The 15,428-nt window shown below is 37.1% G+C and overlaps 1 protein-coding gene across 1 annotated transcript in view; it reads right to left on the minus strand.

Annotated features, from left to right (window-relative positions):
- Positions 1-15,428, minus strand: part of lrch2 (leucine-rich repeats and calponin homology (CH) domain containing 2) — a 41,620-nt gene that overhangs the window by 12,069 nt on the left and 14,123 nt on the right. Inside the window, exons 2-13 of the mRNA XM_061962341.1 lie at positions 15,178-15,322; positions 13,983-14,109; positions 13,792-13,897; positions 12,495-12,631; positions 12,293-12,423; positions 12,127-12,214; positions 8,087-8,183; positions 7,849-7,946; positions 7,688-7,755; positions 3,521-3,625; positions 3,266-3,334; positions 3,034-3,093 (exon numbers count right to left, since the gene is read on the minus strand). Of these exons, the coding sequence (XP_061818325.1) occupies positions 3,034-3,093; positions 3,266-3,334; positions 3,521-3,625; positions 7,688-7,755; positions 7,849-7,946; positions 8,087-8,183; positions 12,127-12,214; positions 12,293-12,423; positions 12,495-12,631; positions 13,792-13,897; positions 13,983-14,109; positions 15,178-15,322 (1,231 nt within the window). The remainder of the gene's footprint in view (positions 1-3,033; positions 3,094-3,265; positions 3,335-3,520; positions 3,626-7,687; positions 7,756-7,848; positions 7,947-8,086; positions 8,184-12,126; positions 12,215-12,292; positions 12,424-12,494; positions 12,632-13,791; positions 13,898-13,982; positions 14,110-15,177; positions 15,323-15,428) is intronic.

Here is a 15,428-nt window from a genome sequence, read left to right on the forward strand (position 1 = left end):
TATCTCACTTCTCTTTTTGTCAAAGTAGTTCTCCTACAGATCTAAGTTGGAGACCTGCACTATCATAAAGCTGCACTCTGAATTTATAATGGGAGAAACTGCTGTTATAGTAAGATGTAAATGTTTTCTGTTGATTTAGTTATTTTACATAAAAAGGTAATTATTGAACAATTTGTTTCCCATGTATTGGTATTACTCCAAAACCTGCGCATCTAAATAAATTCAGCTTGCAGTCAAATTATATGTGTGTCATAATGAGTCATCAGGTAATGTAATCCACAAAGGTTGAATGGAAGCAACCCTGAAACATCTTCAAACAAGAGTTCCATTCAAGCTTTGGGGACAGTATACAACTTCTTTAACACAAATAAAAACTGCCAAAAGAAATTGGATAGACAAGCCCTGCAAGATGTCCTTTATGATAGTTTTTTTTTTTTTGGTGGAGACACTCCTCTAAATAATAATTACAGCCATTACGGCAAATAAACTGCATTTCTTAGTACCTTATGTATCATTATCAAGTATTAGGACGAGGCTAAGCATGTTACACACCAAGAACAAGCAGGAACAGGCATGCTAGCAAAGCTAGCTATCTGCTAAACTAGCTTGAAACAGAAGAAATAAGTGCTTAGTAAAGTTTAGGAAGTGTAGATGGAAGCATGTTGCAGCTAAAAGCAAGCAGCTATTAACAGAAAATGAACAAGTAGATTAATAAGAGTCTAGAGATAATATAACGGCTGTTGGTGTGTCAGCATTGTTACAGCCAGAAGTACACAACAAGTAAGGGGGGCGGATCCATCCATAAACCTTAGTGTCAACCTTAAGTGTAATAATCTGTTCCCTGTGTTCTTGTGTTTTGTTCTCCATGTGCTTGTTTGTCTCATTAGCTGGTGTGAATTTCTTTTTGGAGATTAATAAATTATCTATCTATCTATCTATCTATCTATCTAGGCTGACCATATTCTGGAATCCCAAAAAGAGGACACATACTGTATATGCGTGCCAAGGCGGGCAGCACGCCAAGGCCAATGATCAAATTTGCCAATGATACTCGAACTTGTTTTATAAATAATATATTTTTTCTCCTCTGTTGAGAGCAGTGTTGGCGCTAGGAATTTTCAAAATGGGGTCCCACAGTAAATGTTTGGGGTCCCGCTTTTTTGTAAGCGTTTTGAAAAAAAATTATCCACGTATGCATTATCTGGTTGTATCTCACATTCTATAATGTGTTTTGGAAAAAATAGACGTTACTTAATTCATTAAAAAATAAAAAAAATAAAAAAAATAAAAATTTGTATACATATGTAAATGTATACAGTTATAAACATTCATTCACTTTCTTCTTTCCTTCATGGATCTAAACTTTACCACTGCTGGTAGTTTTTTCTATGTTTTTACTTAATACGTTTTAGGTGTATTTGTTTCAGTATAAAAGTGTAAAAAGTGTTTTGCTTGGGTCAGGAAATGATGATAATGGTGTGCCAGGGCATACATACATTTTATATTTAACGCTTAAATCTCTGGAGTCTACATCAACTTCAGATCTATCCCTCATTTCAAAATGTTTTAGTTTTTTTTATGTTGTTTTTTTGCCCTTTTTTGTCAAACAAAACTATGTTTTTAATGGCAAACACACAAAATATGCAAAATCTTCCACCGAAAATATTTTTCAAAGTGGAATATTTGATGTGAAGTAATCGGTACCTTGGATAGGTCAATAATTCATAATAACATTGATTTTGATTCAATATTATGTTTTGAGCAATGACAGTTTGAAAGAAAAAAAAACAGCTTTGTTTCAGTAGTCAACATTGCAACTTTTTCTAAATTACATTTCACCTTTAAGCTTTTTTATTTCACTTTTAATAGTATTTTTAGAATGTGCCGTGGGCCTTTAAAACATTAGCTGTGGTCCGCAAATGGCCTCCGGGGCACACTTCTGACACCCCTGCTATAGATTAAAAAAAATTAAATCTGATAAGTCTATCGATAAAAAGCAGAGCCTGCCAACGCATGCGCGTTTATCATAACTCTCTCGCTCTCTCTGTCTCTGCCCCTCCCTCACGAATGCTGCTGGTGCGCACACTTTCACAATTTGTTTTGTTTTTAACCCCTTCTTAACCCTGAACGTACATTGAAAATACACGCAACCCTAACTCAAAATGCCGGACATTTGAGGCATTTAAGAAACTCCGCCCGGACAGCCAGAACAACCCCACAAAAGAGCACATGTCCGGGGAAAAGACGACGTATGGTCAGTCTATATCTATCTATCTATCTATATATCTATCTATTTATCTATCTATCTATCTATCTACCTGTCTGCCCCTGTGTCTTGCCCTGGTTTCCTGCAATCACTCCTCTCCTCGTGTGTCTAGTCCAGGTGTATTCAGTTGGCCAACTTAGGGCCTGATTTACTAGGATCTAAATAGCAAGCGCTAAACAACAGCATGTGCAAACAATAAAATAGCGTGTACTATTATTGAGCGTGGTGCGTGTGATCTACTAAAACTGCGTGTACAATTCATAACTGGTGCAGACCGCCTTATTTATATGAGGATTTTGGCGTGTACTATGCGGCCAGGGCTTTCACCACGGAGACACTCACGTCATTTACTGCACTTTCATGTTATCATGCGGATTTTGCTGTTTTCAAACAAGCAGCAGACATGTTTTATGGGCATTTCAGAAACCAGCGGTCCTGACTCCTGCGGTGCATCTATAATAGAACCCACTTTTTTTTTTTTTCAGTGCGCTCTTGGGAGTTGGTTGCGGCACTAACTGTTGAGTAAAATCGGCTCAGATCCGAGCCGAGGATCTCGTTGAGGTTTGTGCAGCCCTTTGAGGCATTTGTGATCAAGGGCTATATAAATAAACTTTGACTGATTGATTGATAAAATCATGATTTTATTGAGGTTTGGGGGGCCCCCATAAAACCTCCTCAGCCCCAAGCCTCCCCTTAGGTTAAAGTGGCCCTGGTCGTCACTGAGCATGTGCAGGACATTAATTATAGTATATACTGCATCAACGCACCTGCGAGGCTGAAGAGGAGGCCTGGCTTTGCTGCTGGAGCTCCCAGAATGACTTAGGAACCTGCACACACAAGCAAATAAAGTACATTAAAGTGTAATAACAACACGTGACATGCATTTACATGTAATATTCAGAAGCAAATACAATCTGTTCTTTTTTGTATGGCACAATGTTATCTTTAATTGCAGCTATCCACGTGGCGAATGGCTCAAAAGAAAGCCTCTTTGTCTACCTGTGCGCCCGACCTGTCACTCTGCGACGATGGATGAGACTTTCAGCTCTGCAAATTAAGGAGCGTCGTCTAGAAGCGAAATGTGAGAGGAGCAGGAGGAAGGGAAACAGAAGATGAAGGCCAAACTGCTGCCAAGTGATATAAAGCTGATAAGAATTTGATTTGTTAGTGCTGAGCAGAGGTGGAAAAGGATTGGCGGGAAGTACGCTATACTGTATGCATGACGACGTGTCACGGAGGATGCACATGTCCTACCTGTTCTGCTGCTCCTGCTGTAGAAGTTGAACTGCAATCTTCCTCAGATCCAGCACCTCCTTCAGCTCATCATCCTCCTCCTCAAGGAGCTGCTCCTTGTCTGAGCTATAACATAGCCACAAAGGATGCAAAGGAAATCAATGTTTTAGTTTATTTAAATAGTATAATATTAATAATAAAGACATTTTAAATGCCTAAATATAACTTTATATAGCACTTATTTACCACCACCGTCTCTTGCCTCACGTTTGCCTGTACCTGACTAATATAAGGGCCATTCTACCCAATCAATGCTATCACAAAATAAAATGTGTAAATGCATGATACAATTACTGTATATCTTTTTTTAATCAAGTTAAGTGCATATTTAATAAATACTATTAAAATAAATAAATACAACATAAATATACGTATGTAAAAATAATACAAGTAATTATTATTATACTATTTAAATTAACTAAGATGTATGTATGTATGTATTGTCTTGTATTTTTTTTATTTTTTAATAACGACATTTTAAATGCCTAAATATAACTTTATATAGCACTTATTTACCACCACCCTCTCTTGCCTCACCTTTGCCTGTCCCTGACTAATATATAGGCCATTCTATACCCAATCAATGCTACCACAAAATAATATGTGTAAATACATGATAAAATTACTGTATTTATTTTTTTAAATCAAGTTAAGTGCATATTTGATAAATACTATTAAGATAATACAACATACATATAGGTAAAAATAATACAAGTAATGGAAAACAAATAAAAAATAGAAGACAATACATATTTGAAAAATACAATTTAAAAAATGTGCTTTCACACAAGCTTCCAATATAAAATATAATCTTTTAAAGGGGAACTGCACTTGTTTGGGCGTTTTGCTTATCATCCACAATCCCTATGTGAGACAAGAATACGCATGTATTATTCTCTTTCTTTTGAATCGCAAAAAAAGGCTAAAAAGAGGTGGGTAACAATGCAGGGAATGGGAATTCGATTTATTCTGCCTAAGAAGCGCTCGAAAAAAGATCCCAAAACCTCTATTTTGTATACATACTGTAAGTATATATGTAATGTAGTAACAGGCACATTCATATTACCATATTATTTTGCTGATTTTTGAAGGGGAAACTGCACTTTTTGGGGAATTTTGCATATCATTCACAATCCTTATGTAAGACAAGAATACATAAGTTTTTCTTTTTTTAATGCATTCTAAATAGTAAATACATAAGATCATTAGCCTGCGTACAATAGACCCTATTGTAGTCGCTGTATTCCGCCTATCAAAACCTTTAAAAAAACATCCAAACACCTCCATTAAGGTTTTACAGTATATATATATATATATGCTGTAGGTATTTATGTAAAGGATTGAGTTGAGTTTGAGTTTGTGTTTATTTCGAACATGCATGCATACAACATGATACATCACAATTTCCAGTTTCTCTATTCAACATGTTCGAAAAGGAGTAGGAAGAAGCAGAGCTTATTTAATCCTACCTCATTTCCTTTACATAGCAGTTGCTAAAACTTTTGTTCACTTCCTGTTCTCAATTTATTCACAATATACTCCATAAATAATAACATTTACAATAAACAAATAAATATTAGTGAAGTAAGTTATATTTCATGAGAGGTGAGATACGGTATATAAAATTATCTGGAAAATGAATGGATGGATGAAATAAATTCAGAATGTTTATCATGGTCCTTCTTCTTTGTACTTTGTAAACACTTTAAGTTTGAAGAGTTTCTTGAAGTGGATTATATTAGTACATTGTTTGATTTATTTGCTTAATCCATTCCATAATTTAATTCCACATACTGATATACTGAAGGTCTTAAGTGTTGTACGTGCATACAAATGTTTTAAATTCAATTTTTTCTAACATTATATTTCTCCTCTTAATTTTGTTGAGAAGAATTGTTGTATATTCTTGGGTAGTAGATTGTAGTTTGCTTTGTGCATAATTCACTATGTCGTGGAATTTCATTATCTTTCATTCAATAAATAAAGGGTTTGTATGTTCTCTATATCCAACATTATGTATTATTCTAACTGATCTTTTTTGTAACACCGTTAATGAATGACGCATACTTTTGTAGTTATTTCCCCATATTTCTGCACAATAACTCAGATATGGTAACACTAGCGAGCAGTAGAGAATATGGAGTGATTTTTGGTACAGAACATCCATCCATCCATCCCATCCATGTTTTGCTTTATTCATTATTGACGTGTTTCTTGCCACTTTATGTTGTATATTTTTCATATGAGATTTCCAGTTCACTTTATCATCAATTTATTAAAGTCATATTTATAATTACATTTAACATTTATTTATTTTGCTCATTTTAAGCATACGCGGTGCGTTAATTTTAAAAAACGCATCACAATGTTTGCTTTTTTTTTCAACAACATCACTGATTACTATTCAATGCAGACTTCATTGGAGCCAACAAACAAAATAAAACATCACTTACTCTATAATGTCTGCTCTCATTAGGATGCCGATTGATACAATCTCGTTAATGTCCCATTTAGATTAAAAATTACTTATAATCCTCATCCTCACCAAGAAAAGTGGGGTGTAACCATGCAAGTTTTCTTGTCGTTCTTGGATCTAAATTGGCTGTCAAAGTTGACCAACTTGTCAGAATACGTCCTCATTCTTCTACTATCCTGGTGAGAGACATGATTTATGATCTACAATAAACTTCCACGAGCAAGGAAGCAGCTTACCACTCGAATATGTCAACAAGGCACACAAGCTTGTGATCACAGCGCCACTAAAAAAAGTTTGCCTGTGTTAGCGCTTATAATAACAATATCACTAATACTTGGTTAATATTCAAGTCACGAAATGTAAATGGAGTATTGTTGACGTTTTTTATTGATTGGGTTTTATGGGCAGAATAAAGGACCTCCAAATTGCTCCAATGTAAGCAGACTTTTATTTAGGTTTAGTTACAAGTTGGAATGCATTAAAAAAAAGACATCCGTCGTCATGTCTTTCATGATGATTGTGAACGAAAAAATTCCAAAAAAGTGCAATTCCCCTTAAGCATTACCGAAACTTCTTTCCTGGGCGCATTGATTTCCCAGAGCTGCGTTCCATTTGTTGAGAGCCATATTGTTTCAGGTTGGTAGCATGTGGATTTTTTTAAATTGGCCAACTTTCTGTCTTGGTGCCACAACCATCTACAATAAAGATGAGATGTATGATTTATAATCCAGGATTACTTTACACTAACTAAAAGGCAATACAGAAGAAGCAGAAGCAGCTCAAGTTCCTTCTCCTTCTTCTTTATTTAATGGCGGGTTGCAACCAACATTATTAGCAGCTCGAGCTAGCTAGTAGCGAGTAGCTGGCTACAAACAATGTTGCTTTAGCTTGGTTATTATACAGGTCACGGCATGTAAATGGAACATTGATAGCATTTTTTTAATGTTTTTCGAAGGCTTTACAGGCAGAATAGATTGTATACCCATTACCTGCATTTTTAGTCGCCTCGTACAGGCAGTTTTTGTTTTGTTTCGTTTTTTTCACAATTAACGCACATAAAAAGGAAAGACATACGTATGCATTTTTGTCACGCATAGGGATTGTGCAACTCCCCTCCTCTTATTTTCAGTCCAGTTACTCCATTGAAACTTCTTAATTTTAATAGGATCACCAAACATAAAACAAACTAACAATATACTTGTCAAATAAAATACTGATCGAATACTTTTTTCTTTTTAAAAAAAAAAATATATATATAAAAAAGTACAAAAATAATGGAAGATACAATTTCCTTTTGTCTGTCATATAGAAATGGGACCCAATACCTCCCTGCTTGGCACTCAGCATCAAGATTTGGAATTGGGGGTTAAATCACCAAAAATGATTCCCGGGCGCGGCCACCGCTGCTGCCCACTGCTCCCCTCACCTCCCAGGGGGTGATCAAGAGTGATGGGTCAAATGCAGAGAATAATTTCGCCACACCTAGTGTGTGTGTGACAATCATTGGTACTTTAACTTTAACTTTAATATGTAGCAAATATACAACTATTTTGCAACACATTTTGGAAATACATGTACCGGTATATATATATATATTTTTTTCATTTAATGCCCATACTGTACTATGTTCAAATTCCATAACACTTCCTTACCCTGACTCCTCTTTCCAGCTCTCTTTGTCTTTGCTTGAATGAGATAAGTTAAGAACTTTTTCCAGTTCCTGAAACACACAATAGAAGCTCCTAAAATTACAGTGGACTTTCATGTTTGTCAGTAGTAGTAGTAGATGAAAATAATGTCATATTTTGCTTACCTTAATACACGACACATGACAGTTCTGCTGTCCGTCACACTCTGACAGAGCAGGATCCTCATCGGGGTTGGGTTCTATAAAGTCATACAGATCCTGATCTGATAGAGGGAGGAAGCAGCCGCGATGACCACATTAACCATCACATGTATTTTTTTTTATAAGGCACTTCAGTCAATAATCCCCCTGTCGCTGTTATTGCGTTCAAAGTGGGGGTAATCGGATACTTATTGTTGGTAACCTTTGCAAGAGTCCATTTTGGAAAGGAGTGAGAGGGCGTCTGCGCGGGCTGTTTCAGACACCTGAGAGTGGAGGCTGACGGTGTCGTCATCTGAAGGCTACAAGGGCAGATGATATGTGAGCTAGTAGGTAATACTGTATGAATGTCACCTTGAAATTATTCATTTTTATTACAATTGTGTCATATTGTCTTCATATGTTACAGCCTTATTCCAAAATGCAATAAATACATTTTTGTCTTCAAAGTACAGTACCCCGTAATGACTATGTGAAATTTTTTGTTTTAATTTTGAAAATGTATCAAAAAAAAACCAATAACTAAGAAATCACATGTACATAAGTATTCACAGCGTTTTCTCAATATTTTGTTGATGCACCTTTGGCAGCAACTACAGCCTCAAGGCTTTTTGAATACGGTGTCACAAGCTTTGCACACCTATCTTTGGGCAGTTTCGCCCATTCCTTTTTGCAGCATCTCTGAAGCTCCATCAGGTTGGATGGGAAGCGTTGGTTTTCATCCAGGATGTCTCTGTACATTGCTGCATTCCTCTTTCTCTCTATCCTGACTAGTCTCCCAGTTCCTGCCACAAACATCCCCACAGCATGATGCTGCCACCACCATGCTTCACTGTAGGGATGGTATTGGCCTGGTGATGAGCGGTGCCTGGCATTCACGCCGAAGGGTTAAATCTTTGTCTCATCAGATCAGAGAATTTTGTTTCTCAAAAAATGGTTTGAGAGTCTTTATTTATTTATTTTTTACTAAAAAATGGCTTCTGTCTGGCCACAGTACCATACAGGCTTGATTGGTGGTTTGCTGCAGACATGGTTGTCCTTCTGGAAGGTTCTCCTCTCTCCACAGAGGAATGCTGTAGCTCTGACAGGGTTCTTGGTTACCTCCCTGACTAGACTAAGATGAATGCAGCAATATACAGAGACATCCTGGATGAAAACCAACGCTTACCATCCAACCTGGTGGAGCTTGAGAGGTGCTGCAAAGAGGAATGGGCGAAACTGACAAAAATAGGTGTGCCAAGCTTGTGGCATCGTATTCAAAAAGACTTGAGGCTATAATTGCTGCCAAAGCTGCATCAACAAAGTATTCAGCAAAGGCTGTGAATACTTATGTACACATGTTTTCTTAGTTTTTTATTTTTATAACATTTGCAAATATAAATATATGCATTGGAGTATTGTGTGTAGAATTTTGAGGACAAAAATTACCTTATTCAATTTTGGAATGAGTCTGTAACATAACAAAATATGGAAAAAGTGAAGTGCTCTAAATGCTGACCGGATGCACTGTATCTTTTATGTACAGTCACTGGCCAAAACTTTAAGTACAATCTAATGAAATTCAACACAATAGCTTATTTTACTTACAAAGAGAATAATTTGACTAAAACTATAAGAGAGATGTGTATTATTGTGGTTGTAGATTCATATTGAGGGCTGTTTCTAATAAGCTATTTGCCTTATGGACCATTCCACCGAATCAGTGCTATCTGCTTGTTGTAAGTGTAATTTTGTATTTTTTTTAATTCTAAATCTGATAATAAACATATTGGACCTATTCAAAATGTGTATTGTTGTATCTCGGGCAACTTTATTTGATATCTCTACAAGGTTCATATGCCAAAAAATGTTAGTAACAGAAGTGTGTTGGTAGCATAAAAATGGCAAATACATAAAATATAGTCACATGGAATTTATGTTAATAGCATGTTGACACTAAACACATTAGAGTAAATAAAAAACAGTGTTGGAGCCTATCTATATTATTTATTTATTAATTGTTTTGACAATGAAATCAAATAATGCCAATAATGATGTTGATGAATTATTGGATGTTTTAGATGAATTGTGATTGACTGATCACTCACGCTCCTCCTGGTGAGCCACTTCCTCCTCCTATAATTAAGAAGACAGGACAGCTGTGTGCCCTTTTTGTCTGTCTATCATGTTGAAGGAGTGAGGAGTGAAACCGTTTATTTACCGCTAAACAAGTTATTTTGATTATGTTGAAGTCAACCACGGACAATATGTTTTGTTTGTGAAAATAAATTATGATCATTTGGAATCTCGACATATCTCCGCGAGTGCTTATTAAGGAATATAGTGAGTCATAAACCTCCTTCTCAGGACTACTCTGCTATCTTTATTTTTATTTTTTCGAAGTTATTTGGAACGCAAGAGTAGCCGTAACAAACAGTGTTTTGAAAATAAACAAATAACATAGAAAAATGTGTTTCAACAAGTAACACAAATATGTGAAAAAAATATATGAAGGATTTAAATGATTATAGTTAATGGGAAAGCAACATTTTAGGGGGCGGGGACAGGCAAAAAACACTAGGGGGTTTCCATCCATCCACCCATTTTCTACCGCTTGTCCCATTTTGGGTCGCACTAATTTGTTTAAATTAATCTTCTTTAAATATGCAATCAGATCAATGTGCAGGACACTTTGATGATAAAATACATCTATTTTACAATTAATTTTATTAAATTTTATTTCCTGCCACGGGTGGAACAGCCCTTACATACTGTAGCTACTTGAGATACAATGCAGTGCAGTTTTATACCATTAAAAAGTACAATCTTAACAATACCTACTGTACAGTATATGACAGTGTCAGTCAAAACTGAGAAATACTATACAGTAGGGATGTGCCGTATGTGGTCGCCATTGCAGATTCATGCCTTTACATTTTATTTTCACAAACACAATCCCTTCTGGCTGACTCTGTATTTATTTTTAGTATCCCGGCTGACCAGCGGCCAGCAGCTAATTAAATGTATTCATACACCGTGTGGAGCCACTCTACTAAGTTAATAATAATCACCTCCATTACGGCAAATATACTGCATGTCTTTGTATCTTACGTTTCATTTTCACTGGAGAACGAGGCTAAACATGTTAGACACTGTGAGCTAGCCAGGAGCAGGCAATATATCTTTAAACAACCCAAAGAAATAGGTGCTTGATAAAGTTACAGAAGTTTAAATGGAAGCACGTTGCAGCAGAAAGTAAGCAGCTCTTAACAGGAAATTAACAAGTTGATTGATAAGAGTATAGAGAGATGATAATACAACATCAACTGGCACGTAAGAGGAGGGCAGATCGATCCATAAATTGGTGGTGTCGATACCAAGGGTAGTATCTGTAAATGATCGATTTTAGAGTCCGTGGTTAGTCAATCGTTTTCCATCCATCCATCCATTTTCTACCGCTTGTCCCTTTTGGGGTCGCGGGGGGTGCTCGAGCCTCTCAGCTGCATTCGGGCGGTAGGCGGTGTACACCCTGGACAAGTCGCCACCTCATCACAGGGCCAACACAGATAGACAGACAACATTCACTCTCACATTCACACACTTGGGCCAATTTAGTGTTGCCAATCAACCTATCCCCAGGTGCATGTCTTTGGAGGTGGGGGGAAGCCGGAGTACCCGGAGGGAACCCACGCAGTCACAGGGAGAACATGCAAACTCCACACAGAAAGAGCCCGAGCCCGGGATTGAACTCAGGACCTTCGTATTGTGAGGCACATGCACTAACCCCTGTTTCACCGTGCTGCCCAGTCAATAGTTTTATTTTCTCAAAATCGTTTATTTGTTTTTGTTTTGTTTACAAACTCAGGCACTTTGAGGGCAAAAACCAAACAATTTAAATGAGCAGTAGATGGTGTTTTTTGTTTTGTTATGGTATTGATGAATTAGTTTTGCTCAAAACATTTTATGTAATAAAAGAGAATCATTATTTTGTGATATTGTTCAACTGTCAATCCATTCTTCATAAATAAATGGAAAAAGTTACAGCTAATACATGTGATCGGTATCAGCTGCGGAACATCCCTATCATAAAGTATTTGTCAACGTGAAGGTGTACCTAATGAAGTGTCCAGTGTGTATATTTTCTACATATTTCTTACTTTTTAAATGTTCTCATATTTAAAGTGTATTGGAATCCTGCGCACTACGGTGTAACTCTTCAAAATGTAAAATGAATGATTCCAGCTATGTATTTAATTGACCTCTGACCTCTGTTGTAGACAGCCTCTTGTCACCATTGTCACTCCCAATTCCAGAGTCGGGCCCATGGTTCTTACTCGGATAAAAGTCTTCCATGCTTAAAACATTTGGGAGAAAAATGACATCATTCGGTGGAGATAGGACATGAAGTCATGTATTTATTGTTTAGTAGTACCTGTCTGTTAGCGGCTGCGGAAGACAGCGCTTGCTGAGGGAGGGGAGGTCCAGGGTGTCTGGCTTCTTATCTAACCTGCATGCTTGGATGTTCAGGTACTTAAAAATATGCACTTTGCCTTTGAGGCAAATCTGGAACACACAAAACCCGTATGCATTAATCTGTCCGCTAGAGGGAGCCATTGGACTTAATAGAGACTAACCTGTGCTGGAGGAGACTGCATAGGATTGTTCTCTAGGATGATGTGCTGCAGTTGCCTGAGTTTCCTGTAAACTGCTGGAATCTCTGTGATCTTATTGCAGGAGAAGTCGAGTCGAATGAGAGGCAGGTCGGCTAATTCTGTAAGCACAAAAGTTGTTTTGTTTCACTGTAGCTATGTACTGTATGTATAATAGATGCAACCGGTCATGTAGCTGCAGTGTGTGGGGATCACTTTTTCATTTTTTAATTTCTATTTACAGAACTACCACAAAATTACGCATATTGCTAAATCTATACCTCTCTGGTAGTGTCAATCAATCAAAACTGTGTCTGAGTAATTACAGTGTATAGTCATAATTAAGTCAAACACTGACTTGATCTCCCGCCCTAATAAGTTCTCCTATAGAGGCTTAAATGTAGACAAAGTCAAATTTTGTGAAAAAGAACAATTTTTCTTACTGTGTCCAACTTAAGGCCCAGGGACCAGATATGGCCTGCCACAATGCGCCAGACTTTAGACGGCTCAGTCCTCTATCCAGCGCTGTTATTGCTATTGTTTATATTTACTCCTTTTTGTAGAAAAAATGCTAATCATGAATTCTAGTCACCTCACTTTATTCAGACATCTTTAGAATAAAATAATCTGGGAGGACTCTTCCCTGCAAAAGATAGGGTCCCAAAATGTCATAATAATTAACTAAAGCAGTACAGTAATTCAAAATTAGCTCTGAATAAGAGCTTGTTCTGCCATCTTGTGTCTACTTTTAAGTCTGTGCGGTATAAAACGAATAAAAAATCAATACAGTTTTTGTTTTCCAATTTTTGTTGAAATCCTGGGCTTTTTGAAGTTAAGGTTACAACAAACACTTTGATACTTTGAAACAAACATTGATAGCAAATTCATAAAATTACAAGCTGATTCAATGGTTTTGAAAAAGAACAATGCAACTTTTTTGAAAACGTTGCCGCAAATTCAGGCATTTTAGACCGCAACGATCACAAAATAGAAAGCGAAATCCTTTAGGGGATTGAATAATATTGTTAATCACCGCACATTATACTCAGCGGGGGGAGGTGTGTTGTTAGAAAGACCCGACTGCCTACTGTGGTGCAACAAAGTTTTAATTTTGAAGGCCTGACTTTACTTTACGGGATATAGAATCTGCTTTTGCTGCTCCGGCAAAACCAAAGATATATTATTTTAATGAGAAAGGGCTAGGTGCCGGGAAAGAAGGAAAAATGCGGTGGTTTCCCAGAGAAAATTAGTTCAAAGGTATGGTCAAGAGTGATGCACTCACCTTCAGGAAGCATCTGCAGACAGTTTTTCCTAATGTTCAGTTCTCGTAAGGCTTGCAGACGCCCCACCTGGGCAGGCAGCACCTGTATCTCATTACAGCTGACATCCTGCAGGAGGAAATGGAACGAAGGTGAAGCATTGAAGCAGACAAACAGTATTGGTTTACCAAGCTCAGACAGAAATGCTGCCTACTAGTTCCATCAGTTCTTTGGCTTTGCCGATCTCTTCAGGGATGGACACCAGCTTATTGTTGCTCACGAGCAGAACTTTGAGGGGGAGGTTGAACAGGTGCTTGGGCAAAACAGAAATTAGATTCCGGCTGAAAAAACAGAAAGAGGTACATAATACATTTAGAAAAAGCTTCGGGCTTGATCTACCAAGATCCAAGTAACACGCGCTAAATTGTGTGTGCAAACTATGAAATTGTGGATACTATCAGTGGCCGTGTGATCAACTAAGACTGTGTGTACAATTAATAAGTGAAAAAGTGGTGTAGGCCTTCCTATTTAAATGAGGATTTAGCATGTATACCAGCTGTAAAGATGGAGACACTAATTTCCCTCCACATTTACGGCATAATTTGGTCCAACCTGTGCACTTTGTTATGTTAACATGAAGGACACAAATAAAATATTTATTGGCAAACTTTTTACTACTTTACCAATCTTGACAACGGATCTACTCTAAGCTCACTGGAGGTTCGCTCTGGAAGGCGATGGGGTGTTGTGATGGTCCATGTAGAATGATACAAAGGCAAGGAAATGCATATTGCAAGAATTGTTTTCATTAAAAAACAAAAACATTGAAAAAAACACACCAACATGAATCAATGGAATTTGTTTTAATCAGCCCCGCATGTCACCGAGCAGCTATAAAACTATAAAATGTCAGTGCCAAATAGACAATTTGATTAATATTTTCATTTCTGACAGTCCAAATATGTTGACACGCATCTATAGGGGAATATTCTCTCTCTCAATTTTTGTGTGGTCACCTCCTTTATCGCAACCATTTTATGCCTAACTGTGCCAGATTGCACAAATATTTCAAACGTGCTAAGTATAGATAGACGCAAAAAAGCGGCCGCAGAAAAGTTTTAGTCTTAAAAAAATCACATTTCGAGTGTTCAATTATTGTATATACTTGCATCTCCTGCTCCCAGTGGCATTCTGATAATCGGCATATATTCTGCATACATGAAAACTGACACACTATCTATTTTACTCATTTAAGAGACACAATCCTATCAAGTTTACACGTGTTTTGATACACACAAATCTTTAGCCCAGTGCATAAACTCAATTTTTACAAAACATCAGCAAAAAAGTGGACCCTGTTTATAAACCCTAATTGTTTTGTATCATTATACAAAGTGTGGTGTGAGCACCTGATGTCAAGATAACTCAGCATCTGCAGGTTGATGATGGCTTCTGGGATGCACTTGATACAGTTGTGATAGAGGTTGAGGGATTCAAGCGGGGCGAAGAGACACACTTCTGGCGGGACTTCTGAAAGACGATTCTTGGACAGATCTGCGGAGAAGACAAAAAATATGCAATTGGACACCTGGTCTTCATGACGCATTAAGAAAGTGAAAATAGGAAATATACCAAGGTGGTTGAAACATTGGTGGCTTAT

The sequence above is a fragment of the Nerophis lumbriciformis genome, linkage group LG09, assembly GCF_033978685.3.
Source record: "Nerophis lumbriciformis linkage group LG09, RoL_Nlum_v2.1, whole genome shotgun sequence".
In the NCBI taxonomy this organism is placed as follows: domain Eukaryota; kingdom Metazoa; phylum Chordata; class Actinopteri; order Syngnathiformes; family Syngnathidae; genus Nerophis; species Nerophis lumbriciformis.